Raw genomic sequence first — 25,007 nt, 5'->3', positions numbered from 1 at the left:
ATATACTGTATATTGTGCATACCTGTCCACCACACTGCCAGGTTTAACCCGGTCGATGACGATGACCTGCTTGTTCCGATGATTGGCCGATGTCAGCGTAATACCCAGCGATGCTCCTGGCGACTTGGCAATTTCCACTAATAGTGGACCGGAGGCGTTTGTTACTGTGTCTGATTTGAGAAAAGCATTTTCTTTATTTCAATAACAGTTCGATCTGATGGGATTTGAAAGAACAACAGTGACATTCTGTAGCAACACCTTTCAATTCCTCTACCATCAACATTAGTAGCCTAGCAGACAGGCTCAAGGCAAAAATGCTGTTGAAAGCAACAACTATCAGATGTGATGACCAGGGGATTCTTTGCATTGCATTCTGGGTGAATTAAATTGAGCAATTTTACACTGAAAAAAAGAGGCAGCTCACAGCCTGAGGCAGCAGAAAACTGCCAACACATCAACAAATAACATCCAATCTTAAATTTCTGTGGCATTTTACTAAAGAAACTTTTGCCCAAGGCTTTAATTCATGTATTGTGTGTGTGTGTGTGTGTGTGTGTGTGTGTGTGTGTGTGTGTGTGGTTCCTCACCCATAATAGTGACGTCATACTCTATCTGGAACAGAGCTTCCTGGCCACACTGAGCCAACATGCTGAGGGCATCACTGTGGTTGGTGTTGTGCAGTGGCACACCGTCCACACTGAGGAGACGATCACCGGGACGTAGTGTGCCCTCTCTGAACGCACACGCACACGCACACGCACACGCACACACAGACACACACACACACGCAGAAATATGACATCAAGTGTTAAAATAACTCAAAAGAAGCAGTCAAAATCCATCTCTCCTGTTCCTCCTGCTTTCTTTTACATTTCACCCTTTTACCTTCTTTTTAAAGTCTGAATCTGATCAATTTGTTCTCTCCCTGCCTTTAATATCTAAAGTTTAAATATGCTCGATATGTATGACTTGGTAACGGCCATGACACAGCGTAGACTACACTGTCTGAAAGAATTAAGAGAAAAACCATGATGAATAAATGACAAAGACATAAAAATAAAAAAATAAAAACATTTTTCATCATCATCATTTGTGACTCTAAATCGCCCGTAGGTGTGAATGGTTGTCTGTCTCTATTCGTCTCTATGTGTCCTGTGATAGACTGGCGTCCTGTCCAGGGTGTACCCCGCCTCACGCCCAATGTCAGCTGGGATCGGCTCCAGCCCCCCGCGACCCCGACCCCGTGATAAGTGGTTGAAGATGAAGATGAGATCATCATCATTTGCACCTCTGTGACTTTCTCTTACATCTTATTTGTATCCTTGCTTCTTCCATTTACCAGATAAACCTGACCTGACAAAGCTTCTCTTTTCTTTCCAATATTGCTTCAGTCCTTACTTCACAACATTCCCTTTTAACATCGCTCCTTATTTCTACCTTCCTTCCTGTCTCACCTTACTTCCTACGTGCTGCACATTTCTTCCTACTCCTATACTTCCCCTAGTCTTCATCCGTCTGATCTCATCCTCCTCTTTTCTGTGCTCTCATCTGTCTGAGACTTTCACTATAGTTTCTCCTAAAGTTCAAATGGAGGACAAACACAGTGGAAAAAGCGTCAAGATGACAGATTATACTGCTCTGCATCACAGTTTTCAAAATAACAAGACTTTGCCATCCTTTGTAACCTGGTTTCGTTTGAAATCTGGTAATTGTCTAAAAGTCTCTGGTTGACAAAAACACTTGCACAGACTTATTGCTCAATATTATGGCTATACGGTGGTGTAGTGGTTACAGCGAGAAGGTTCCAGGTTCGCATCCCGGCCTGGGCCTCTCTGTGTGGAGTTTGCATGTTCTCCCCGTGTCTGCGTGGGTTTTCTCCGGGTTCTCCGGTTTCCTCCCACAATCCAAAGACATGCAGGTGTTCGGTTCATTGATGACTCTAAAATTGCCCGTAGGTGTGAATGGTTGTCTGTCTCTGTTCATCTCTATGTGCCCTGCGATAGACTGGTGTCCTGTCCAGGGTGTACCCCGCCTCACGCCCGATGTCAGCTGGGATTGGCTCCAGCCCCCCCGCGACCCCGACAGGGACAAGAGGTTGAAGATGAATGAATGATTATACACGCACTCAAAGGCACATTTCAGGCTATTACTTCTTCCTCCGAAAATGGATATGCCATATTTGGATTTTTCACGCAAACGGCTGCAATAAAGAGCCGATAGATGCTTTATGCAGAGTGTGAGAATTAAAGAGCAGTCATCAAACAAGCGAGAAGTTGTAAAGTGTGACGCAGATAGTCCTGAAGCTTTTTAACAACATGGTGCAAGCTAAGCTTAAACCAAAGGGCTTCATTAAGGCTGGAATGAGGCTGTAGGATCGAGTATTATAGAAGTATTTTAGAAAGGAGGTTTCACAAGATTTAAGGCGTCAAATAAAAGTCATTCAAATATTATTACAAATTACGGAAAATCCAAAACAAAAAGCTCTGCCTGAGCAAAATTGCCCTAATAACAAATCTGCAGGACGTACTCATAAAGTGAAATTCTGGCGTAAAATCATCCCAGGGTCTTTTACGGTAAATACATAAGCGTGTTTTCAGCCTGGTCTCACCAAAAGGCGTGTGAATGACACGCTATTTCTCTTAAGCCATCTCGCGTATAATTACAACGCATTTCATGTTTGTTGCGTGTCATTTCACGCCATGTAGTCTCAATTGACTTGTATAGTGCAGATATGGCGTTGTCATTTCACGCACAAATGTCATTGAGGGAAAACCCACGTGTTCGTATTTCTCCGCTACTTTCCGGAGAAATACGAAGTGATGGAGCTTTCTGTCAGAGGGTTGTTTTTAAATCAATATTTCATGTGAAGGATGGCTGAAATAACGGGCCCTAACCCTAACCCTAACCCTGGGGAACTACGGGCGTTAAATGACACGCGAAAAGCTTAATATGCGTAGACATGCACGCGAAAAGTCATGCAAGCCATGAAAAGTGGCGTGCTATTTATACGCCCTCCCATGAGACCACGTTGGTGTAACAGCCAGGGCCTGAAGTTAACTTTTTTTGTCGACAGTGGTTTTTTTACCAGCTACATTTTTTTTGTGCGTAAAATAAAGGTGAACGATTTAGAAAAAGCATAAGAATGGTTCTTGAACTTCTTGAACAGAATACAAATGAAAGTGCGGTTGAGTTATAAACCAACTTAATCTCATTAATGACTGGACCAACATAATGAGCTGGTGTGGCAGCATCACACTCACTAAAATAGAAACTAACAGAAATAAAAACAGCCAATCATCTCATTGATGGTCTCACTTATTTAGGTAACACCCAACTGCAATCCATTAGTCACTGTTTCTTTGTCACTGTAGTGTCATCAGATACCCAGGTTCAACATTTTTATTTTTATTTTAGATTAACAATGAACAGTATATTTAAATGTCTTATAAGTTAATGTTGCTTTTCAAGATAAGACATATTTTGACTGTTTTGATGGAATAACATTTAGATAAACAACAACAAGGAAAGGAGCCAGTTGAGGTGGTTCGGGCATCTAGTAGGGAGGTGTTCCAGGCACGTCCAGCTGGGAGGAGGCCTCGGGGAAGACCCAGGACCAGGTGGAGAGATTATATCTCCACACTGGCCTGGGAACGCCTCAGGATCCCCCAGTTAGAGCTGGTTAATGTGGCCCGGGAAAGGGAAGTTTGGGGTCCCCTGCTAAAGCTGCTTCCCCCGTGACCTGACCCCGGATAAGAGGCTGAAGATGAGATGAGATGAGATAAACAACAACAATAACAATCATAATAATAAACAGAAACCAAACTACATTACATTGTAATGTCGAGGTCAGACAATGATTGAAAACCCTCCACAGAGCACAAACTGAGCGCTCTGAGTCCTCAAAATAGGAGGAGGAGCAGAAACTCCCCTCTGCATCCTCCACTTGCCAAACATACGGCAATCCCGATCCCGATCTGTTGCGGCATCGTACACAAGAACCTTGCAATCCCTTTCCACTTTCCATTTTGTATTAAAACGTCTTTTTTAATTTAATATTTAATCAACTCATTTTGTTCTGTTGCAGCCATCGGCCTCTTCACGCCAGCAAAATGCCGCCAAATTTTTAGTTTTTCTTCTTCTTCTTCTCGTTTTTTATTTTGAAAGTCCAAGAAAATGACGGGGCTTGCTTAGCAACAATAAGCTACCTGATTGGTCAACAACACACAACACTTGCTCAGTGTTGTGTTGTCTTATTAGCTACACACCAACGTGGCAGGTAGATTGACAGTTTCACCCGCCAATCACAAAAGTTACACACATTTGCCGTGTGTGCAGGTGCCAATTTCATGCTGTGCTGTAACCAGTGTTAGCTGCATTCGGCTGTTAGCGACTTTTAGCGACTGTTAGCGACTCCCCGGGATTTCTCCGTTTTATTGTCTTGTGGCTTATCTGATAAGTGTATTTGCCGAAAAAGACCCAGAGATAACTTAACGGCAGAATTTCACTTTAAGTAGACCTGTTTTTGTTGAATCTTTTGTTACACTCAATTTGGGGCAATTTGTCCGTCATCATCCACATTTGACCAGTTTTTAAGGTCCTTAAATAGATTAAACACAATATCAACATCTTATTTAGCCTGTTTTAAGAAGCAGTCATTATTTTCTGTTCACAAGAAGAAGAAGAATAATTCCTTTATTTGTCAATTGACAATGGCGAAATTCAATTTTCACTCTATTTTTCATGTTACACACACACACAGGCCCGAAATACACACACATGCACAGACAGGACCTATATACATGCAACTAGTGGAGAGATGTTAGAGCGAGGGGGCTGCCAGTGACCGGCGCCCCGAGCAGCTGGGGGTTTGATGCCTTGCTCAACAGCACCTCGGCAGTGCCCAGGAGACGAACTGGCACCTCTCCAGCCACCAGTCCACGCTCCATTCATGGTCCACACAGGGATTTCGAATCAGTGACCCTCCGGGTTCCCAGCCAAGAGCTACTGCCGCCCGAAAGGATGCTTTTAATGCAGTTTCCTCATAAAGGGACTCCAACACTTTCAGAGTTGGCGCTTTAAATCCCAGTATTGCTAAAAATGTAGCTACTCCTGGGACTGTATGGTGCTGTGGATTAGGTTTTCTGCAACTGGTATATAAATTGGATATAAAGCAGCATGGATATCTCATTCCTTTCCCCCGGACTGACCAATATTTCTTTAGCATTATGTTCGATTAGCTTTGGGGCAAAATAACTCAATAGTAAAGATATGATTTAAAAGTGTGTCACTGAGTGTGAACCTGCGGAGGGTGAACAAGAAAAAGGCCATGGCTAATGAAAAACCAATAGTTTTGGTTGATCTGCAATCAAGAGTGACAAATATATGTTGGCTCACAATGAAACAGTTCTTTATGATACCCTAAAGATGTGTCAAAGATCTCCGACAACTCATTCTGCAAAATTCTGTGGGGGTAAATACATAACTGCTTAGTGTACTGTAATGCAGTTGTATAAACTATTACTCAATGCAGCTCTTTCACAGATAGTTGCCACTAGAATAAAAATAGCATCTCTCATTTCTAAAGTCTTGAATCAACCTATTGAAGCTGATGAGTGATCAGAGAAGGGGGTCACACTTTTTTTCAATCTCTTCCTACTGCGTTGGTTGGAGTAGTAGTGTTGAAACAGTTGAGTAAAGTATGCTGTTCAAAATTAGACTCACTAAGATATAATTGTGCAATGACTATACAGATGGGGGACACATTTAAAAAGGGAAAAACAAAATATCCCATCGGTGTACAGTTTGGTTGAGCCCTTGTGTCTGCGTCTTTGCTTTCATTCTCACTTTCCCTGGAATTTGTAGCTCATGTATATGCATTGTATGATTGTGGGTGATGTTAATTCTTTGTGGTTTTAGAAGAAAAAATTATCTCCAGTTTGGTGCTAAACAGTCATTGCTGTGACCCTTTGTACTGTAACAGCATGTCCCAAAAACATTTTGTAATGAAACTGCATTGTACAAGTTAAGGGGGCGGTAGTAGCTCAGTCCATAGGTGACTTGGCTGGGAATTGGAGGGTTGCTGGTTTGAATCCCTGTGTGGACCATGAATGGAGTGTGGACTGGTGGCTGGAGAGGTGCCAGTTCATCTCCTGGGCACTGCCGAGGTGCTGTTGAGCAAGGCACTGAACCCCCAACTGCTCGGGGCGCCGGTCACTGGCAGCCCCCTCGCTCTGACATCTCTCCATTGGTTGCATGTATATAGGTCCTGTAAGTGCATGTGTGTGTATTTCGGGCCTGTGTGTGTGTAACATGAAAAATAATAGTGAAAATTGAATTTCCCCATTCGCGGGACTAACAAAGGAATTTTTCTTCTAAATCGAGGTTAGAATAGAGATTAAATGCAACACAAACAGTTTGCAAATCTAGTGTTATTGTCACTGTTGGCAGCAATAATGTGCTGAGGTCGGATAAAATTTGTGTCACACATCCAAAGTTAGGATTTTAAGAAGAGTTATGTTGGCTAACGTTGGGGTTAGGTAACTTTTGAACAATGTATTGGTGCAGATTTTGATTCATCATGTGGGATCCTCACTACATAAAATGATTTTTTTTAATAGTTAATAACATTTATGAATAATTTCTTTAACTTTCTTTGTAATAAAGTTGTGCTCTATAAGATTTGTGATGTGTTGTTTCCGGCGACCTCTGTGGCAGTAAGATGTAACTGCAGACGAGCTTGTTTTTCCAGAGCCTCCCCCACGTTCATGGTCACTGTCTTTGTTGCTCTTTTGGGAATTTTATTGAAACACCTTCACCTCTCTACTTCCAGTTCTTCCCTTATATGTTACCCTCTTAAATCCATACACATACTATATATATTGTCCCCCCCTCCAGCCCCGTTTGTACTCACACTACCTGGGCCTTGCGCAAATGCTTCTTGCTGTCCATACGTCATCACGTCGTAACACGTCACACGCATTGATTGACGTCATCGCGATGCGTGGCTTTGTTTACAAATCTTTCCATAGACCTCAGAGTTTTTGTGCGTCTTGTCGAATGTTTTTTGAATCTTTTCATCGACCAAATCTGCAGTAAACACTCCACCTCCGCATCACACCAACGTGAACCTTTCTCCGCCATTGTTTTAAATGTCCGCGCATGGTCCATCCTTCTATTTTCTATGTCGAACAGGCGCACATAAAGGACGTCAGAACCGCCGTAGGCCTCGTGCTCGGCTCGTACAGGTGGGCACGCTCGTGCTCGTACATGTGCAAACGGGCTCTACAAAAGCCCACCTCTTTCAGTTATGCGCAGAGCGGTTGCACTCATACTGGTCAAACGCACTAAGCTTTAGCTGAAAAAACGGTTTTGGCCCGGTGCGGAAGGACAGTGTGAGTGCACCCTAACATTGTGGCATATTTACATCCAGCCCGCGGATGTAAATGTCGCCACAGACACGGATATTGGATAACTTGGCAAAAAAAGCAAGTAGCAATGCTTCATTAGTGGGTCATAGGATCACTCACCATTGTTGTAACTCACTATTTGATAAAAAGGAACTTAAAAGACAATTAAATAGATGAAAATCTTACGGAGTACAACTTTAAATCTTAATTGTCTAGTAGATTGTATTTCCTTCTCCGCGTGATTCTGTGTAGGAGTGGTTGTGTGAATAACCCTCCCTCCCACGTGTAGTGAGTAAGTAATAAGTAGATGGAGCATTATTGAAGTAATGAGGGTTTTAGGCAATTATGTTGAAATTGAATTTTTATTTTATTACTCTAAGCTTCACACACAACGTCTGCTGGTCACTACGACACAGCAGGAAACAATCAGTCCTTTAACAGGGGAAATGCCTCGACACGCTCCACTATTCCTGCTCCTTAGGAGCTTAGTGGCAAAAATGTAGGTTTAATTATTATGCTGAGAGATTTTTGACTAATAGGGATTTATTTATTCCACAATTAATGAGGGTTAATATACATGTATAATGTAGGATAAACTAAGAAAATAACAATTAGTATGCATATACTTAATACGGAGAAATCGAATTGATATTCTTTGATGTTGAGAACAGGAGCTTGGCTGCGGGCCCAGATTGAACACAACAACCAAAGATATCTAACCAGATTCAAACTGTGCGTCCAGCCCAAAGCACAGTTCAGACAAAAACTGAATTTTTAAAAGGTCAGAATAATTCATTAGACCAAACAAACCCAGGCGTGATTTGGAAAATGTGTGTCCAAAACTTGTGGTCCTGCATTGGAGCTAATTCTCATATTTACTATCATTAGTCTTATAAACTAGAACATTTGTTGCCATAAATACACCTTCAGTGGTATGTCTCACTGTATTTGCATCTATTTTGAGTCATTTTGCATCTTTTTGTGTTGGTTTTGCAAGCAACCACAAAAGTTGCTTGCAAAACCAACACAAGATTGGCATCTGTTATTACCGCTACTCATCATTGATCATGTTTTGCCATAATTATTATCATTGTCATATTCTATCACCTTAGCTGTACTTGTTTCCTACTATTCTGCTATATTAACTGCCATAACATATAAGTCATTTTCACATACTAGAGATATTATTATAGTTACTGTTACTTTTGTGGTTGCTTGCAAAACCAACACAAAAAGATGCAAAATGACTCAAAATAGATGCAAAACCACCACAAAAAGATGCAACATGACTCAAAATAGATGCAAAACCTCCACAAAAAGATGCAAAATGACTCAAAATAGATGCAAAACCACCACAAAAAGATGCGACATGACTCAAAATAGATGCAAAACCTCCACAAAAAGATGCAAAATGACTAAAAATAGATGCAAAACCAACAAAAAAAGATTGCAATATGACTAGAAATAGATGCAAAACCACCACAAAAAGCTGCAAAATGACTCAATATAGATGCAAAACCACCACAAAAGGCTGCAAAATGACTCAAAATAGATGCAAAACCAGCACAAAAAGATGCAAAATGACAAAAAATAGATGCAAAACCAGCACAAAAAGATGCAAAATGACTAAAAATAGATGCAAAACAACCACAAAAAGATGCAAAATGACTAAAAATAGATGCAAAACCAACAAAAAAAGATTGCAAAATGACTAGAAATAGATGCAAAACCACCACAAAAAGATGCAAAATGACTAAAAATAGATGCAAAACCAACAAAAAAAGATTGCAAAATGACTAGAAATAGATGCAAAACCACCACAAAAAGATGCAAAATGACTAAAAATAGATGCAAAACCAGCACAAAAAGATGCAAAATGACTAAAAATAGATGCAAAACCAGCACAAAAAGGTGCAAAATGACTAAAAATAGATGCAAAACCACCACAAACAGATGCAAAATGACTAAAAATAGATGCAAAACCAGCACTAAAGGCTGCAAAATGACTTAAAATAGATGCAAAACCACCACAAAAAGATGCAAAATGACTAAAAATAGATGCAAAACCAGCACAAAAAGGTGCAAAATGACAAAAAATAGATGCACAACCACCACAAAAAGATGCAAAATGACTTAAAATAGATTCAAAACCACCTGGAAGTGTGTCTGTCTCTGTCTTTGTTTCTGTTTTTGTCTCTCTGTCCATCTGTCTGTCTTTTCTCTCTTTCTCTCTTCTTTTCTTCCTCCCCAACCGTTCAAGACAGACAGTTAAAGGTAAAGTTTCCCTTGCCACCTAGTGAAGGTTTCCCTTGCCACCGTACTCTACGGGGGAATTGTTGGGTCTATGTAAATCATAAATAAGTCATAGAGTGTGGTCTTTACCTATTCTGCAAAGTGTCCGGAGATAACTTTTGTTACGAATGAGAACATTCACAGGCGAACTTTTGTTATGATTTGACACTATAAATAAAATTGAATTGAATTGAATTGTATGGTTTTTTCCTTTTTCCTTCAAACATGAGGTCTGTCTTTCCGTAGATGACACTCTTGTCTCTGCCTCTTAAATTCACTGTGAATACACATGTACGGCTTGTTCATGAGAACATGTTAAAGGCATTTTTTTTTCTTTTCCCAGAGGATTCAGATTCATGCACTGGATCTACAGAAGGTTCAATCCCTGCTGTGTTAAATCAGTTAAACAGCTGCAAAGCTGACATTTATATGGTAATGTCACATATTATTACTTAAACATGAAGACTGAGATGGACACATGATGACAACATTAAAGCGATATGAGGTGATTCACGCTGCTGCAGCAATGAGTAACACATAACTGTTAACATACCAGTGACAGTCACAGGAAATGAAACCTATATCTTTAGGGTTCATTTGCATTAAGGCGCAGACAAATTTCCCATACTCCTAATTGGAACCGGCCACACTGTGTCGCTGTACAGTACGTTTAAACTCAATGGAGACTGGTTGCCTAGCTTATATTTTTCCTGGACATGTGTGTTTGTCTGATTTTATATATGTTAGTGTGTTTGCTTGGATATCTCTCAGTATAACTGTGTGTGCGTGATTCTTTCTGAGTATGCATGTGACTTTAAATGAGTTTGTTCCCTTATGAACAAACAGAATGTACAGTATACATGGATTTACGGTTGCATGAGTGTGCAGTCAGTGCTACCTGTCTGAAGGACCTCCTGGCCTGACGTAAGTGACCACTAGGGGGCGTGACTTGTGCCAGTCTTCGTGAATACCACCTGCAAGAACAGTAAAGGTTAAAGCTGAACACTGGACTATAACTACGGTTAAAAACCTTTACTTTCTCTCAGTCTTTTCATTCAGTATGAGAATGGCAGTCTTTTCATTGAGTGCCACCATTCGAGCGTAGTTCAATGTCAATCATAACTATTCATACAGTTATTTATTTTACTGGTGATTACCTCTCACGACGAAACCAAAGCTGTTCCCCTCTTTGTGCAAACAGATGTCGATTGTCTTTGATATAACCCCTGAGCTGCTGTCTGGAGCTTTAAGAAGAGGGAGATAAAGAGACAGAACGAACAAAAGAGAGAGAGAGAGAGAGAGAGAGAGGTTATTTATTTAATTTAGTGAACAAATGTAAAATGTAGCTGTATTTCTGCTCCATAATCAGGTTTAAATGAAGTTTTGTTCACTTACAATCATTTTTACATCATGCTAATGGAGCATGAATATTCAATAAGGAAAATAATTATAATAAAAATAATAAAATAACATATACAGTACTGATAAGATAATGCCACTCCATGTTTTTACTGCTGTTTGTACTGCTTTACCTGTATGCTGCATTTACTATGGCTACTAATGCAATTTTATTATCTTGAAATGCAGTATAATAAAAGTAAAAATACATATAAATGGAAGAGATGTTAATGTTTCAGTCAGACAATAAGCTAATGACGTACTAATGAAAATGAAAACTTATGTAGGCATTCAGACGGAAAATGGCACAGTGTGCAGCGTGTTGCTGCCGGTACCAGGGATACAATGAGACGGTTTGAGTAATAGTTCAATGAGTTAAAAGGCTTTAGAGATGAGGAATCACTGCACAGAAGTTTATGTATAACCACTGCTGTACCGACAGTAATCTCATTAAAATGAATAAGGAGACAGCTTTTTCCACATATTTACATCAAGCAGCAACATTAAGTGCTGTAACCACCATCTTTCTTGCCTAACCCTTAAATTTTATAACCAAGTGTAGTGGCCCTCAACATAACTTACTTGAGTTTATTTGGCAGAACCACAATATATATATATATATATACAATATAACATTGATAGTGTATTCAAAAACATCATCATTAAATGCATTGCAATGCAGGTTTTTTCAGAATCATCCAATAACAACCTCCTTCTCAGTCGGTAGGGTTGTGTTTTTCACCTTACCGAGGCGATTACTTTATAACCATAAAAGCCAAATGAATGTAAATGTAAATGCATTTTGCTGAATCAATATTTACCTGTGGGGGGAAGTTCATACTCCACCTCCAGCAGAACTCTCTCTCCTACGTTCTTCAGTAAGCTGATGATCTCCTCGTGCCGCAGTTTGGTCAGATTGATGCCGTTCACTGACTTAATGTAGTCGCCGACATTTAGCTGGTCACTCCTGCACAGAAGAGCGATGAAAGGATGTAAAGGCATGAATGATACTGGGTTTCAGCCCGGTTGCAGTGAAACCATCACAAGTACGTTGTTTTGCAAATTTGCCAGTTATAGGCTATACCGTAATTTCCGGACTATAAAGCGCACCTGACTATAAGCCGAACCAGCTAAATTTAGGGTAAAATACAGATTGCTCCATATAAAAGCCGCACCCGACTATAAACCGCAGGCGTTTTGATGTGTAATTACCGTAGTATATAGGGATTCCTGCTACCACGGAGGGGATTGTCAGGACAGAGATGACTGTTTGGGAACGCAAAGCGTCCCATTTATTAACAATAAATCTTTCAATCATTCAATCAAACTTTCACATCTTTGACATGGCGAACAGCATTCGTGCAGAGTACAAATAATACAGCGGTGCAAAGTAATACAAAGTGCTCGCCTGTATCACGGCAGTAAAAGTGCAGTCCCGCGGCCGTTTACGTTATCAAAATAACCATTGATTCATTGATGTCAAGGGTACGTGCAGCAGCTCTATTTCCTTCTTTGACAGCCAGATCGATTGCCTTTAACTTAAAAGCAGCATCATATGCACTTCTCCGTTTGTTTTCCATGTTGATGGTGTTTGCATGAACACTTCCTTCGCGCAAACTGTCGCTGACGCTCTCCTACTCTTTGTTTTGCTCTCGTTACCTGGCGCCAGATGTCTGCCTCGGTCTCGCGCATCCTCGGTAGTGCGCGCCCCTGGTTACCGTAAGCCGTAGAAAAGCCGCACCGTTGTATAAGCCTCAGGGACCAGAACGAGGGAAAAAAGTAGCGGCTTATAGTCCGGAAATTACGGTATATAAGACTTTTTCACTCGGAGAATTATATCAAGAAAGCCTGAACTATGTAATCCTCCTCTTCTTTGCTGGTGTTGCACCTACCTGGCCGCCAATCCTCCAGGCCGTAGGTTTGATACCCGTGGTTTCCCATCCTTGTCGGTTCCTCCTGAGATGGTGAGGCCCAGTGTGCTTCCTTCTTTCTTCACCAGCTCCACCATAGTCACCCCCCGCAGAGCTTCTAACCAAAAACACACATACACATAAAGACAAATACACGCACAGAGAAAACAGGGAAAGGGAAGGACGTACGCAGATGTGCACACAGACATGTACGCACACACACTCAAACACACAGATACAGCAGAGAGTTGGAAAGTGGTTAGTGGCTGCCCTCTGTCCATTATGATTCCCGGATTAAAGGGTCACAAGAAGGATGAATCAAAAGATGTTTGCTGCTGTGTGTCCTTGACGGAGACAATGATCCCTGTCAGCTCAATATATGAGTCAGCTGAAATGACTGAAATGTAAATGTGAGGATCAGATAAGATAAGTATCAGTTAATGAGAATTAACAAAGCCTCAGTGTTTCATGCAGTCATTCCACTTGAAAAGTTCCTGGAAAGGCGTGGAAAGGTTAAAGCACATCATCAGTTACAGCAAACAGTCACATAACTCTTCAGAGTAAATTATGTAAATTAAAACCGATAATTTATCAAGACAAGACCAAGTGAGAAAAAAACCTGTGTATATTTAAATTGCAGATATGGTACTGAAGAGATTGGTTTTTAGGGTTGAGGGAATACAGCATTATCTGTAGCTGTATCCGTTTACCTTATAAATTATCCGTATGCGTATCCGGACTCATGGTGGGCGGGGTTTAACCCGGTAGTTGATCTGGTTGTCTTGAAATGGGCGGGGCTTAACTAGTATGTATTCTAAGCATGCAATTGATATGGGTTGATCAGAAATAGTTTTATTTATTGAAGATTGGAAAACTATTTACAGGACAACGACTCAACAAACTGAGCAGGTATGAAACACACACACACACACACGTTCATATTAAATTAATAATAATAATAATAATAACAATGTCAGTAGTTTCCTGCCGTCCGCTATGAGCCAATCAGAAGAGAGTCCAGCCTCCACACCTGTGGTGAGTCACTTCCTTTAGTTTGATGTTTAGTCTCCTAGAGGACACTTTAACACACGTACAGGACAAAATCAGCATTGAGCTTCAGATCAAAGGTTTCCATCACGACAGCAAACAAACTATTTAGAGAACAAGTTTTGCAACAATGAATACAACACGTGTGGTTGCAATCATGAAGTAAGATGTAATGAACAAGAGTTTTCACACTCACTTATGGTGCTTTTTTTGGTTTTCTTGGAAGTGTGTGTGTGTGTGTGTGTTTGTGTGTGTGTGTGTGGCTTAATTTGTAATATTATTTATACCACTATTACCTCTATTTATTTTTTTACAGCAAGAAAGTGTCAGACACTCAGTGCGTGAAGGATTTCTGTGTCAAGTTTTCTTTTTTTCAGAGTAGAAAGAGACATTGTTGTGGTGATTTTACCACAGAGTTAACCAGTCTGAAACCATTGCAAGGACAACAGCAGTGCGGACCTTGGCGAGCTGTCCCCAAGAGGATGCAGAGACCCAAATAGAAGAGCGTAGTGACTACAGGGAGTGCAAGGGGAAAATCTCCCAGCCCCAGCGCGCTGGTATTGCATGCGCTGAGACAGATGCGCTGAGATGGATACGGGAGAGGACAGCGGTCATGAACTACTTTTTCACATAGGCTTCTACTTGAAGGGCCAGTAAATTTTCTCTCACAGGCCGGATCCACCTATTGAATAGGGCCTAAACTTTTATGGAAAAGACCCGCGAACATGACTGACTGAGGGAGAGACAGAGAGCAGTTCTGTGTGTGAGTGAGCAGAGCAGAGGACGCTGTGACAAGCATATACTATCATTAGTCTTATAAATTATAAAATGTGTAGCCATTAAAAACACCATCCGTAATATATCTCACTGTATCACAGCTGTTATTACAGCTACTCATCATTGATCATATTTACTACCATAATTATTATCATTGTCATATTCTGTCCCCTTGGCTCTACTTGTTTCTACTATTCTGCTGTATTAGCTGCCATGACATATAAGTCATATTCACATTAAGATAGGTATTATTATAGTTACTGTTACATTTGTAGTTGCTCACTTCTCTGGAAGTGTCTCTCTGTCTGTCTTTGTCTCTCTATGTACACCTTTCTGTGTTTTCTCTCTTTCTCTCTCCCTTTCTTCCTCCCCAACCGGTCAAGACCGATGTCCGTCTTTCAAAGAGCTGGGTCTGTCCAACATTCATGTCTGTTAAATGGAAGGTTTTCGTTGACACTGTGTGCTCTGTGTGTCTTAGTGTGTGGTCTTTACCTACTCTGTAAAGTTTTCAAGAGATAACTTTAACTATGATTTGGCACTGTAAATAAAATTTAATTGAATTGGCAGCTTTTTGATAAATGTCCATTGTACAAAACTTCACAAACTGATTAAAATCTGTTAAGGAAGGGTCTTCGGCAAAAACACTGTGATTTTATGGCTTTATTTTTAAAATGGGAAATGCTTTGTTGCATTGTTCAGTAACTTTCAAAATGATAAAAAAAAATCCATTAAAACTGATATCGTGATTTTACTGTAAAAAATCATGATATGATATTTTTCCCATATTGTCCACCCCTCATTTGAGGCTTGTTAAACTACATCACCTGACGTCCAGAGAACTTAAATGTGTAATATTAATTCTCATCTTCAACCGCTTATCTGGGGTCGGGTTGCGGGGCCAGCAGCTTTAGCAGGGGACCCCAAACTTCCCTTTCCCGGGCCACATTAACCAGCTCTAACTGGGGGATCCTGAGGCGTTCCCAGGCCAGTGTAGAGGTATAATCTCTCCACCTGGTCCTGGGTCTTCCCCGAGGCCTCCTCCCAGCTGGACGTGCCTGGAACACCTCCCTAGGGAGGCACCCAGGGGGCATCCTTACTAGATGATCCTGAACCACCTCAACTGGCTCCTTGCGACGCAAAGGAGCAGCGGCTCTACTCCGAGTTCCTCACGGATAGCTGAACTTCTCACCCTATCTGTGTGTCTTAGTGTGTGGTCTTTACCTACTCTGTAAAGTTTTCAAGAGATAACTTTAATTATGATTTGTAACTGTAAATAAAATTTAATTGAATTGGCAGCTTTTTGATAAATGTCCATTGTACTTGGCAAAATTTCACAAACTGATTTAAATCTGTTAAGGAAGGGTCTTTGGCAAAAACACTGTGTTTTTATGGCTTTATTTTTAAAATGGGAAATGCTTTGTTGCACTGTTCAGTAACTTTCAAAATGATAAAAAAAAATCCATTAAAACTGATATCGTGATTTTACTGTAAAAAATCATGATATGATATTTTTCCCATATTGTCCACCTCTCATTTGAGGCTTGTTAAACTACATCACCTGACGTCCAGAGAACTTAAATGTGTAATATTAATTGCCGTAATTTACACTAAATACAAAAACAGCATCTTATCTCATCTTCAACTTCTTATCCGGGGTCGGGACGCGGGGCAGCAGCTTTAGCAGGGGACCCCAAATTCCCTTTCCCGGGCCACATTAACCAGCTCTAACTGGGGGATCCTGAGGCGTTCCCAGGCCAGTGTGGAGATATAATCTCTCCACCTAGTCCTGGGTCTTCCCCGAGGCCTCCTCCCAGCTGGACGTGCCTGGAACACCTCCCTAGGGAGGCGCCCAGGGTTCATCCGTACTAGACAAAAAAAGCCCAGCATATATATTGTTTTGCCCATTTGTGGGCAGTGGACATGTTGTGAGCACAGATTGACATACCAACCTTTTACAGTAAGCTAATATTATGAGCAAGAAGTTTCTTATTTACACACTCAGCAGTTACACAGCCAAATTAGCTATCATTTGGAGTCATGTTTTTGGCCAACTGATGAATAAAAGTCCAACTTTTGCTCTCTATGGTAGCCAAAATTTCAAAGTCTCAATAAAATGGGTTGAACCTGACATGGTCTGCCATACTTTTAATTTGTGTTTTTTTCCGATATCTTTTACCCTGAGAACTAAAAATTGGACGGTCTGCACTGCTGGAAATATCGCACAAAACATTTTCATGTCAGAAAAATGGGAAAAAATCGTATTTCTTTCCTCCAATCGTCATTGGGTTGGGTAGGCTTTCAATAATCACATTCCAATAATTAAATTTAATGTGGCTTGCCAATTCTAAAAATGTTCCTATAGCCGCCATCACATTTTGGATTTGGTCCCTGATCAGTTTCTTCTGGTTTGATCGACAAATATAATCGTGTATCATCAGCATAACGAGTGTTGTTCGTAGTGAGCCTGCAAAACTGTCAACAATGTGATCAATTTCAGGGAAACTAACGTTAGTAAAGGAATCTTTAATATTAGGAAAAGGCATTATAGTAAATGCAGATGTAATCGCTTCCTTAAATTTAGTTACAGCACTATCAGATAAACATCTAGTGTAGAAACTTTTACCCAGAGGTGAGTAGTCCTGTAATATGAATTCAAAACTTATTAAATAATGGTCTGATAAAATAGGATTCTGTGGAAAGACTTTAATTTCCACACCATAAGCGAAAACAAGGTTGAGGGTTTGATTAAAACAGTGGGTAGGTTTATGAACACTCTGACTAAAACCAATCAAATCTAATAGAGAGATAAACACAATACTAAGGCTATTATTATCAACGTCTACCTGAATATTAAAATCTCCTAAAATAATTACTTTATCAGATTTAGGGACTAAATTTGACAGAAACTCTGAGAATTCAGATAGAAATTCAGAGTACGGACCAGGAGCACGGTACAATATAACAAGTATAATTGGCTGCACAGTTTTCCAGGTTGAATGTGAAAGACTAAGAACAAGACTTTCAAATTAATTATAATTTAGTTTAGGTTTAGGGTTGATTAATAGGCCTGAGTCATAAATAGCAGCCTTTGTGCGATGAGAAGTTCCTTGACCTCAATGTGTTAAAACAAAGGAGGTTTTCACTTATTTTAGGAAAAACAATAACACACTTAAGACACGCATCATCCGTGGTGAGGAGGTCCAGATTGTAGACACCTAAAAATATTTGGGAACTGTGTTCGACTCGCATTGAAAAGTTTGATACAAACACAGATTCTACTGTTAAATGTGGTCAACGTTGAGTCCATTTACTGAGAAAGTTAAAATCCTTCAAAGTTTGTAACAAAGTTTTAACCATGTTTTATCGGTTATTTCTTGAGAGTCTTTTAAACACCTCATTCGTTTGTTGGTTCGATGGCCTCTGTGAGAAGGACAGGAATAGTCTGAACAAAATTGTGAAGGTGTGCTCCAAGATAATCGTGTGTGTGAGTTCGGCAGAAGGACTTGAAATCCCTTTGGGAGTAGCGGATGGTCCAAAAAGCTAAAAAAAAAAAAAAGTTGACCAAAACGACCGTATCTGCTCTCTGGAATTCAGATTAATGCCTTCAGGCCAACGCTTTGTAGCACCACGCAGCAAAACCGCTACTCAAAGTCCTTCATTCTGTCTGCTGTCAGGTTTTTAAACCTCGACAGTAGTCTTTGGAAATGAACACCTAATACGAGTTAATTATATATGACTTTGTATAGCTTATATATCATTGCATCAACCTTACTTATTTATTTAGACTTTTTTTTCTTTGGTTTACTTTATTGAATTTACTACTATGTTACAACCCAGCTCCTGAGGGGAAAGGGAAGCAACATAAAACCAGCTGTTGTTGGTAATGTAAATTATTTATCAACAATAAAGTTAAAAATTAGAAAAGGAAAACATACAGGACCACAACAGAAGGAGAGGGCCTACAGGTGCTGCTAAAGCAATAAAACAAATATAACTGAAAAAGGACTCTATAAAACTAGAGCTGAAACAAAAAGCAAACAAAAGATCATCCACTTAACTAAATCCATGTGGGCAGCACCCCTATCCCGAGCGTTACTAACACGAGGCAGCTACGGTCACAGCAAGTTTAGTGTGTTAACCTACCCTTTGTCCCGATCTCTGGAGTAATAACCCACACAATGAACAATACAATGGACAACAAAGCACCAGGCGGCTGAGTCACAAAATCATAGCGCACCGATCGTTACACAGGGATACAATTTATAGTGTGAGCGGTGATGCTGAAGTGGCTGGAGCTGCTGCTTGATTGGTGGGTGTGTGTTGCACAGTGGAACCTTGTGGTCATTTGGCAGCCCATTCTGTGTCCCTATGGTTCAACCACCGCCAGTGAGTGCTTCTCTCTGCTGCAGTGGCAAGTTCTTTGATTGCCATCTGTTGGGCCTGACCTCTGATCCCTACTTCGTTCAGGAGCCTTGAGGTGGACCGTGCTACAAAGCCCCTACAGCTCACCAAGATGTGTTTGAGGGTTGCCGGAGCTGCACCCAGGAGACAGACTGGGTCCTCTGCATACCAGAGATGTAGGGTTGTAGGGGAGGGCCTGACATCATCTGATCGCCTGATCTGTGTCCTGCCACAATTCTGTCTCTGAGCTCTTCCATGCCAGTTTTTCAAAAAAGGGAGTTTTGCCCCCAAGGTAAGTAGCCTTAAATTTTAATTGAGGTTCTCAGCCTGTTTGTCACCAGCTAGTAGTGCAATCATCACAGATCCATTGATTTTTATATATATTTTTTCTACTGAATGAGTATACTGTTTGGTGAAAAGAATGGCATATTGACTGAAGTAAGAACTTGTTGGAATAGTTGATTGCCAGTGAAGTTCTGTTTATAATGTTACTCCGGTCTGTTGCACTACTCCACTTACTTATTTATTCTGTTATTATGTTCACACCGGACTTATTCTGCTACTATGTTCTTACTGGTCCACTTGATTCTGTTAGTTATGTTAATTTATGGTATTAATGCACTACTCCACTTTATTGTGTCTATCAGGTCTTATATTGTATCCATGACAGCACTATGGTCACTTTATTTTTCAGTATTCATCTGTTACACAGAGCTAGCATATACTCAGACTGCTGTTTTCCTGCCATGCACCACCACTATCACTTTATTATTTAGCTTATAGTTATATATTATATTTATACTCTATTACTGCACTATAGTTCTGTTTACGTCTGCTCATTACACATATGTATCATGTCTGACCTCATCTGAATCCGATCACTGTCCACTTATATCTTTTCTGCACTACAGTTCTGTTTATACCTGTTTCAACAGTCTACTGCATGTTTACATTGTTTACATCAAATACACCCGCTCACATGTCTGCTTACATCTGATACACACATGTCTTTCTACATCTCACGCCGACGATGTTCTCTGTATCTAACCTGTACTAACACACTAACATCCTGACACTTATTCTACCTGTACTAACACACTAACATCCTGACACTTATTCTACCTGTACTAACACACTAACATCCTGACACTTATTCCACCTGTACTAACACACTAACACACTTATTCTACCTGTACTAACACACTAACATCCTGACACTTATTCTACCTGTACTAACACACTAACATCCTGACACTTATTCTACCTGTACTAACACACTAACATCCTGACACTTATTCTAACCTGTACTAACACACTAACATCCTGACACTTATTCTAACCTGTACTAACACACTAACATCCTGACACTTATTCTACCTGTACTAACACACTAACATCCTGACACTTATTCTACCTGTACTAACACACTAACACACTTACTCTACCTGTACTAACACACTAACATCCTGACACTTATTCTACCTGTACTAACACACTAACATCCTGACACTTATTCTACCTGTACTAACACACTAACATCCTGACACTTATTCTACCTGTACTAACACACTAACACACATACTCTACCTGTACTAACACACTAACATCCTGACACTTATTCTAACCTGTACTAACACACTAACATCCTGACACTTATTCTACCTGTACTAACACACTAACACACTTATTCTATCTGTACTAACACACTAACATCCTGACACTTATTCTAACCTGTACTAACACACTAACATCCTGACACTTATTCTACCTGTACTAACACACTAACATCCTGACACTTATTCCACCTGTACTAACACACTAACACACTTATTCTACCTGTACTAACACACTAACATCCTGACACTTATTCTACCTGTACTAACACACTAACATCCTGACACTTATTCTACCTGTACTAACACACTAACATCCTGACACTTATTCTACCTGTACTAACACACTAACACACTTATTCTACCTGTACTAACACACTAACATCCTGACACTTATTCTACCTGTACTAACACACTAACATCCTGACACTTATTCTACCTGTACTAACACACTAACATCCTGACACTTATTCTACCTGTACTAACACACTAACATCCTGACACTTATTCTAACCTGTACTAACACACTAACATCCTGACACTTATTCTACCTGTACTAACACACTAACATCCTGACACTTATTCTACCTGTACTAACACACTAACATCCTGACACTTATTCTAACCTGTACTAACACACTAACATCCTGACACTTATTCTACCTGTACTAACACACTAACATCCTGACACTTATTCTACCTGTACTAACACACTAACATCCTGACACTTATTCTACCTGTACTAACACACTAACATCCTGACACTTATTCTACCTGTACTAACACACTAACATCCTGACACTTATTCTAACCTGTACTAACACACTAACATCCTGACACTTATTCTACCTGTACTAACACACTAACATCCTGACACTTATTCCACCTGTACTAACACACTAACATCCTGACACTTGTTCTACCTGTACTAACACACTAACATCCTGACACTTATTCTACCTGTACTAACACACTAACACACTTATTCTACCTGTACTAACACACTAACATCCTGACACTTATTCTAACCTGTACTAACACACTAACACACTTATTCTAACCTGTACTAACACACTAACATCCTGACACTTATTCTACCTGTACTAACACACTAACATCCTGACACTTATTCTACCTGTACTAACACACTAACATCCTGACACTTACTCTACCTGTACTAACACACTAACATCCTGACACTTATTCTAACCTGTACTAACACACTAACATCCTGACACTTATTCTACCTGTACTAACACACTAACATCCTGACACTTATTCTACCTGTACTAACACACTAACATCCTGACACTTATTCTAACCTGTACTAACACACTAACATCCTGACACTTATTCTACCTGTACTAACACACTAACATCCTGACACTTGTTCTACCTGTACTAACACACTAACATCCTGACACTTATTCTACCTGTACTAACACACTAACATCCTGACACTTATTCTAACCTGTACTAACACACTAACATCCTGACACTTACTCTACCTGTACTAACACACTAACATCCTGACACTTATTCTACCTGTACTAACACACTAACATCCTGACACTTATTCTACCTGTACTAACACACTAACATCCTGACACTTATTCTACCTGTACTAACACACTAACATCCTGACACTTATTCTACCTGTACTAACACACTAACATCCTGACACTTATTCTACCTGTACTAACACACTAACATCCTGACACTTATTCTACCTGTACTAACACACTAACATCCTGACACTTATTCTAACCTGTACTAACACACTAACACACTTATTCTAACCTGTACTAACACACTAACATCCTGACACTTATTCTAACCTGTACTAACACACTAACATCCTGACACTTATTCTACCTGTACTAACACACTAACATCCTGACACTTATTCTAACCTGTACTAACACACTAACACACTTATTCTACCTGTACTAACACACTAACATCCTGACACTTATTCTAACCTGTACTAACACACTAACACACTTATTCTAACCTGTACTAACACACTAACATCCTGACACTTATTCTAACCTGTATTAACATCCTGACACTTATTCTACCTGTACTAACACACTAACATCCTGACACTTATTCTACCTGTACTAACACACTAACATCCTGACACTTATTCTACCTGTACTAACACACTAACATCCTGACACCTACTCTACCTGTACTAACACACTAACATCCTGACACTTATTCTACCTGTACTAACACACTAACATCCTGACACTTATTCTACCTGTACTAACACACTAACATCCTGACACTTATTCTAACCTGTACTAACACACTAACATCCTGACACTTATTCTACCTGTACTAACACACTAACATCCTGACATTTGTTCTACCTGTACTAACACACTAACATCCTGACACTTATTCTACCTGTACTAACACACTAACATCCTGACACTTATTCTACCTGTACTAACACACTAACATCCTGACACTTATTCTACCTGTACTAACACACTAACATCCTGACACTTACTCTTCTCTTACACTTTATTCTTGTGTTAGGTTAAAATGTTTTTGTATAATTGCACTGTCGTTACTTGCTGCTCTGTGTGCCCTGAATTGCACCCCCGGGGACAAATAAAGTTTTTTTGAATTGAATTGAATTGAATTGAAGTAAAGATGAAAATATTGGAAAAAAGTGGGGAAAAAACTGACTATTTTTTTTTGCATTAAATTGATTCAAAATCATTTAGAAAGATGTTTTAAGAGTTATTTTTCTGGTAGATTTTGTCAGCACATGTGATCTGTGTGACAGCCTACCAAACCCACTGATAATTTAAGGGGAAAAAAATCAGCTTTCACATTTTTCTGATAGAAAATAAAGGATGCATACACTAAAATGGCCAAAATTTTTGTTTTTGCGATATTTCCAGCGGAGCAGACCCTCCAATTATTGGTTTTTAGGGTCAAAGTTATCAGGAAAAAAACAAAAAGTATGGCATACCATGTCAGGTTCAACCCATTTTTCAGACTTTGGCTCCCGACTACTTGCTCTGTCTTTGGCCTCTGCTGTGGCCTTTACCAACTCTTGAGGGAAATATATCTATTTAGTTGCTAAATGCTTCACTATTCTCACCAGCTAGTTTCTGTCTGTCTGCCAATTGGTGCTGAGCATGAAGTGTAATGATAGTAGTAGGATTTAAGAGAAAACAGCTGTGAGTTTGAAAACATCTTGAAACATTATGTGTTTTACTTTGAAGCAATCAGGAAAACATTGGCGGATAAAATGAAAAATGTACTGATGTAATAAGCAAAATACCCTCTTTGAGCTGCGCTGACAGACGGCTATCTTTACGTTTGTCTGCTTTTGTTTGTCATTTACACATGCACACATGCACACACCTACACACACCTACACACAAACACACACAAACACACACACACACACACAAACAAACACACAATCTGCAGGATGGCACTCATTCATTCATTCATTAGCCCTTGTACTGTTCACATTTCCATGCAAGCACCAAAGCTTTTACAAATGTAGTTTGATGCTGATGAATCCTTGTGAACACAGATGAGGTTTGCCTCCCCAGATGCAGAACAATATGTTGGGATTCATAAAGTTTTATCTACCATTTCATTTTGATGCTCAGGGAATACACATATCATCTGTCTCCCATACACACACATTGAGATACATCCTTATGACATTGTGCTCAAATAATAACAACAAAGATACAGACAAAAACAAAAGACAAAACAAGGTGACACTGGGAGGGAGCATTGATAGGAATTACGAATGAGTGAAGACTGATTAAGAGACGACAAAAGGGGAGCATTAGAGAAGAGGAAATAGACAGAGACAGATAGAGAGGATTGGCCAGCCAATAGAGGAATTGGCGGAGTAACAAGAAGGCCTGGAAAAGTAAAAACCTGATACAGGAGAAGAACTAATATGGGTGATTTGATGCATGAAATAAACTCATAAAAGAGAAAAGAGAAAGAAAAACAAAGAACGATTCGAAACAAAGCCTAATTCTACCATGGGACACTATGCTTTAATCTAAACAACTTGAGCACAATTATTTCATGCAACAGAGTAATATCACAATTTTTCATGTGTATAATTGTTGTTGAGTAGCTTTACAGGTTTTTGAGGTTTTACTTTT

At 39.8% G+C, this 25,007-nt stretch overlaps 1 protein-coding gene across 1 annotated transcript in view; it reads right to left on the bottom strand.

The window, feature by feature from the left end:
* grip2b (glutamate receptor interacting protein 2b) overlaps positions 1-25,007 on the bottom strand; it is a gene marked incomplete at both ends in the record, with an annotated part of 243,580 nt that overhangs the window by 49,067 nt on the left and 169,506 nt on the right. The window contains 6 exons of the mRNA XM_083939969.1: positions 23-170; positions 588-733; positions 10,597-10,672; positions 10,856-10,942; positions 11,918-12,063; positions 12,989-13,124. Of these exons, the coding sequence (XP_083796095.1) occupies positions 23-170; positions 588-733; positions 10,597-10,672; positions 10,856-10,942; positions 11,918-12,063; positions 12,989-13,124 (739 nt within the window). The remainder of the gene's footprint in view (positions 1-22; positions 171-587; positions 734-10,596; positions 10,673-10,855; positions 10,943-11,917; positions 12,064-12,988; positions 13,125-25,007) is intronic.

This window comes from Echiichthys vipera (genome assembly GCF_963691815.1).
Source record: "Echiichthys vipera genome assembly, chromosome: X".
NCBI classification, from domain to species: Eukaryota; Metazoa; Chordata; class Actinopteri; order Perciformes; family Trachinidae; genus Echiichthys; species Echiichthys vipera.
The sequence above is the reverse complement of the archived record's forward strand: the minus strand, read 5'-3'. Positions and strand labels throughout refer to the sequence as shown.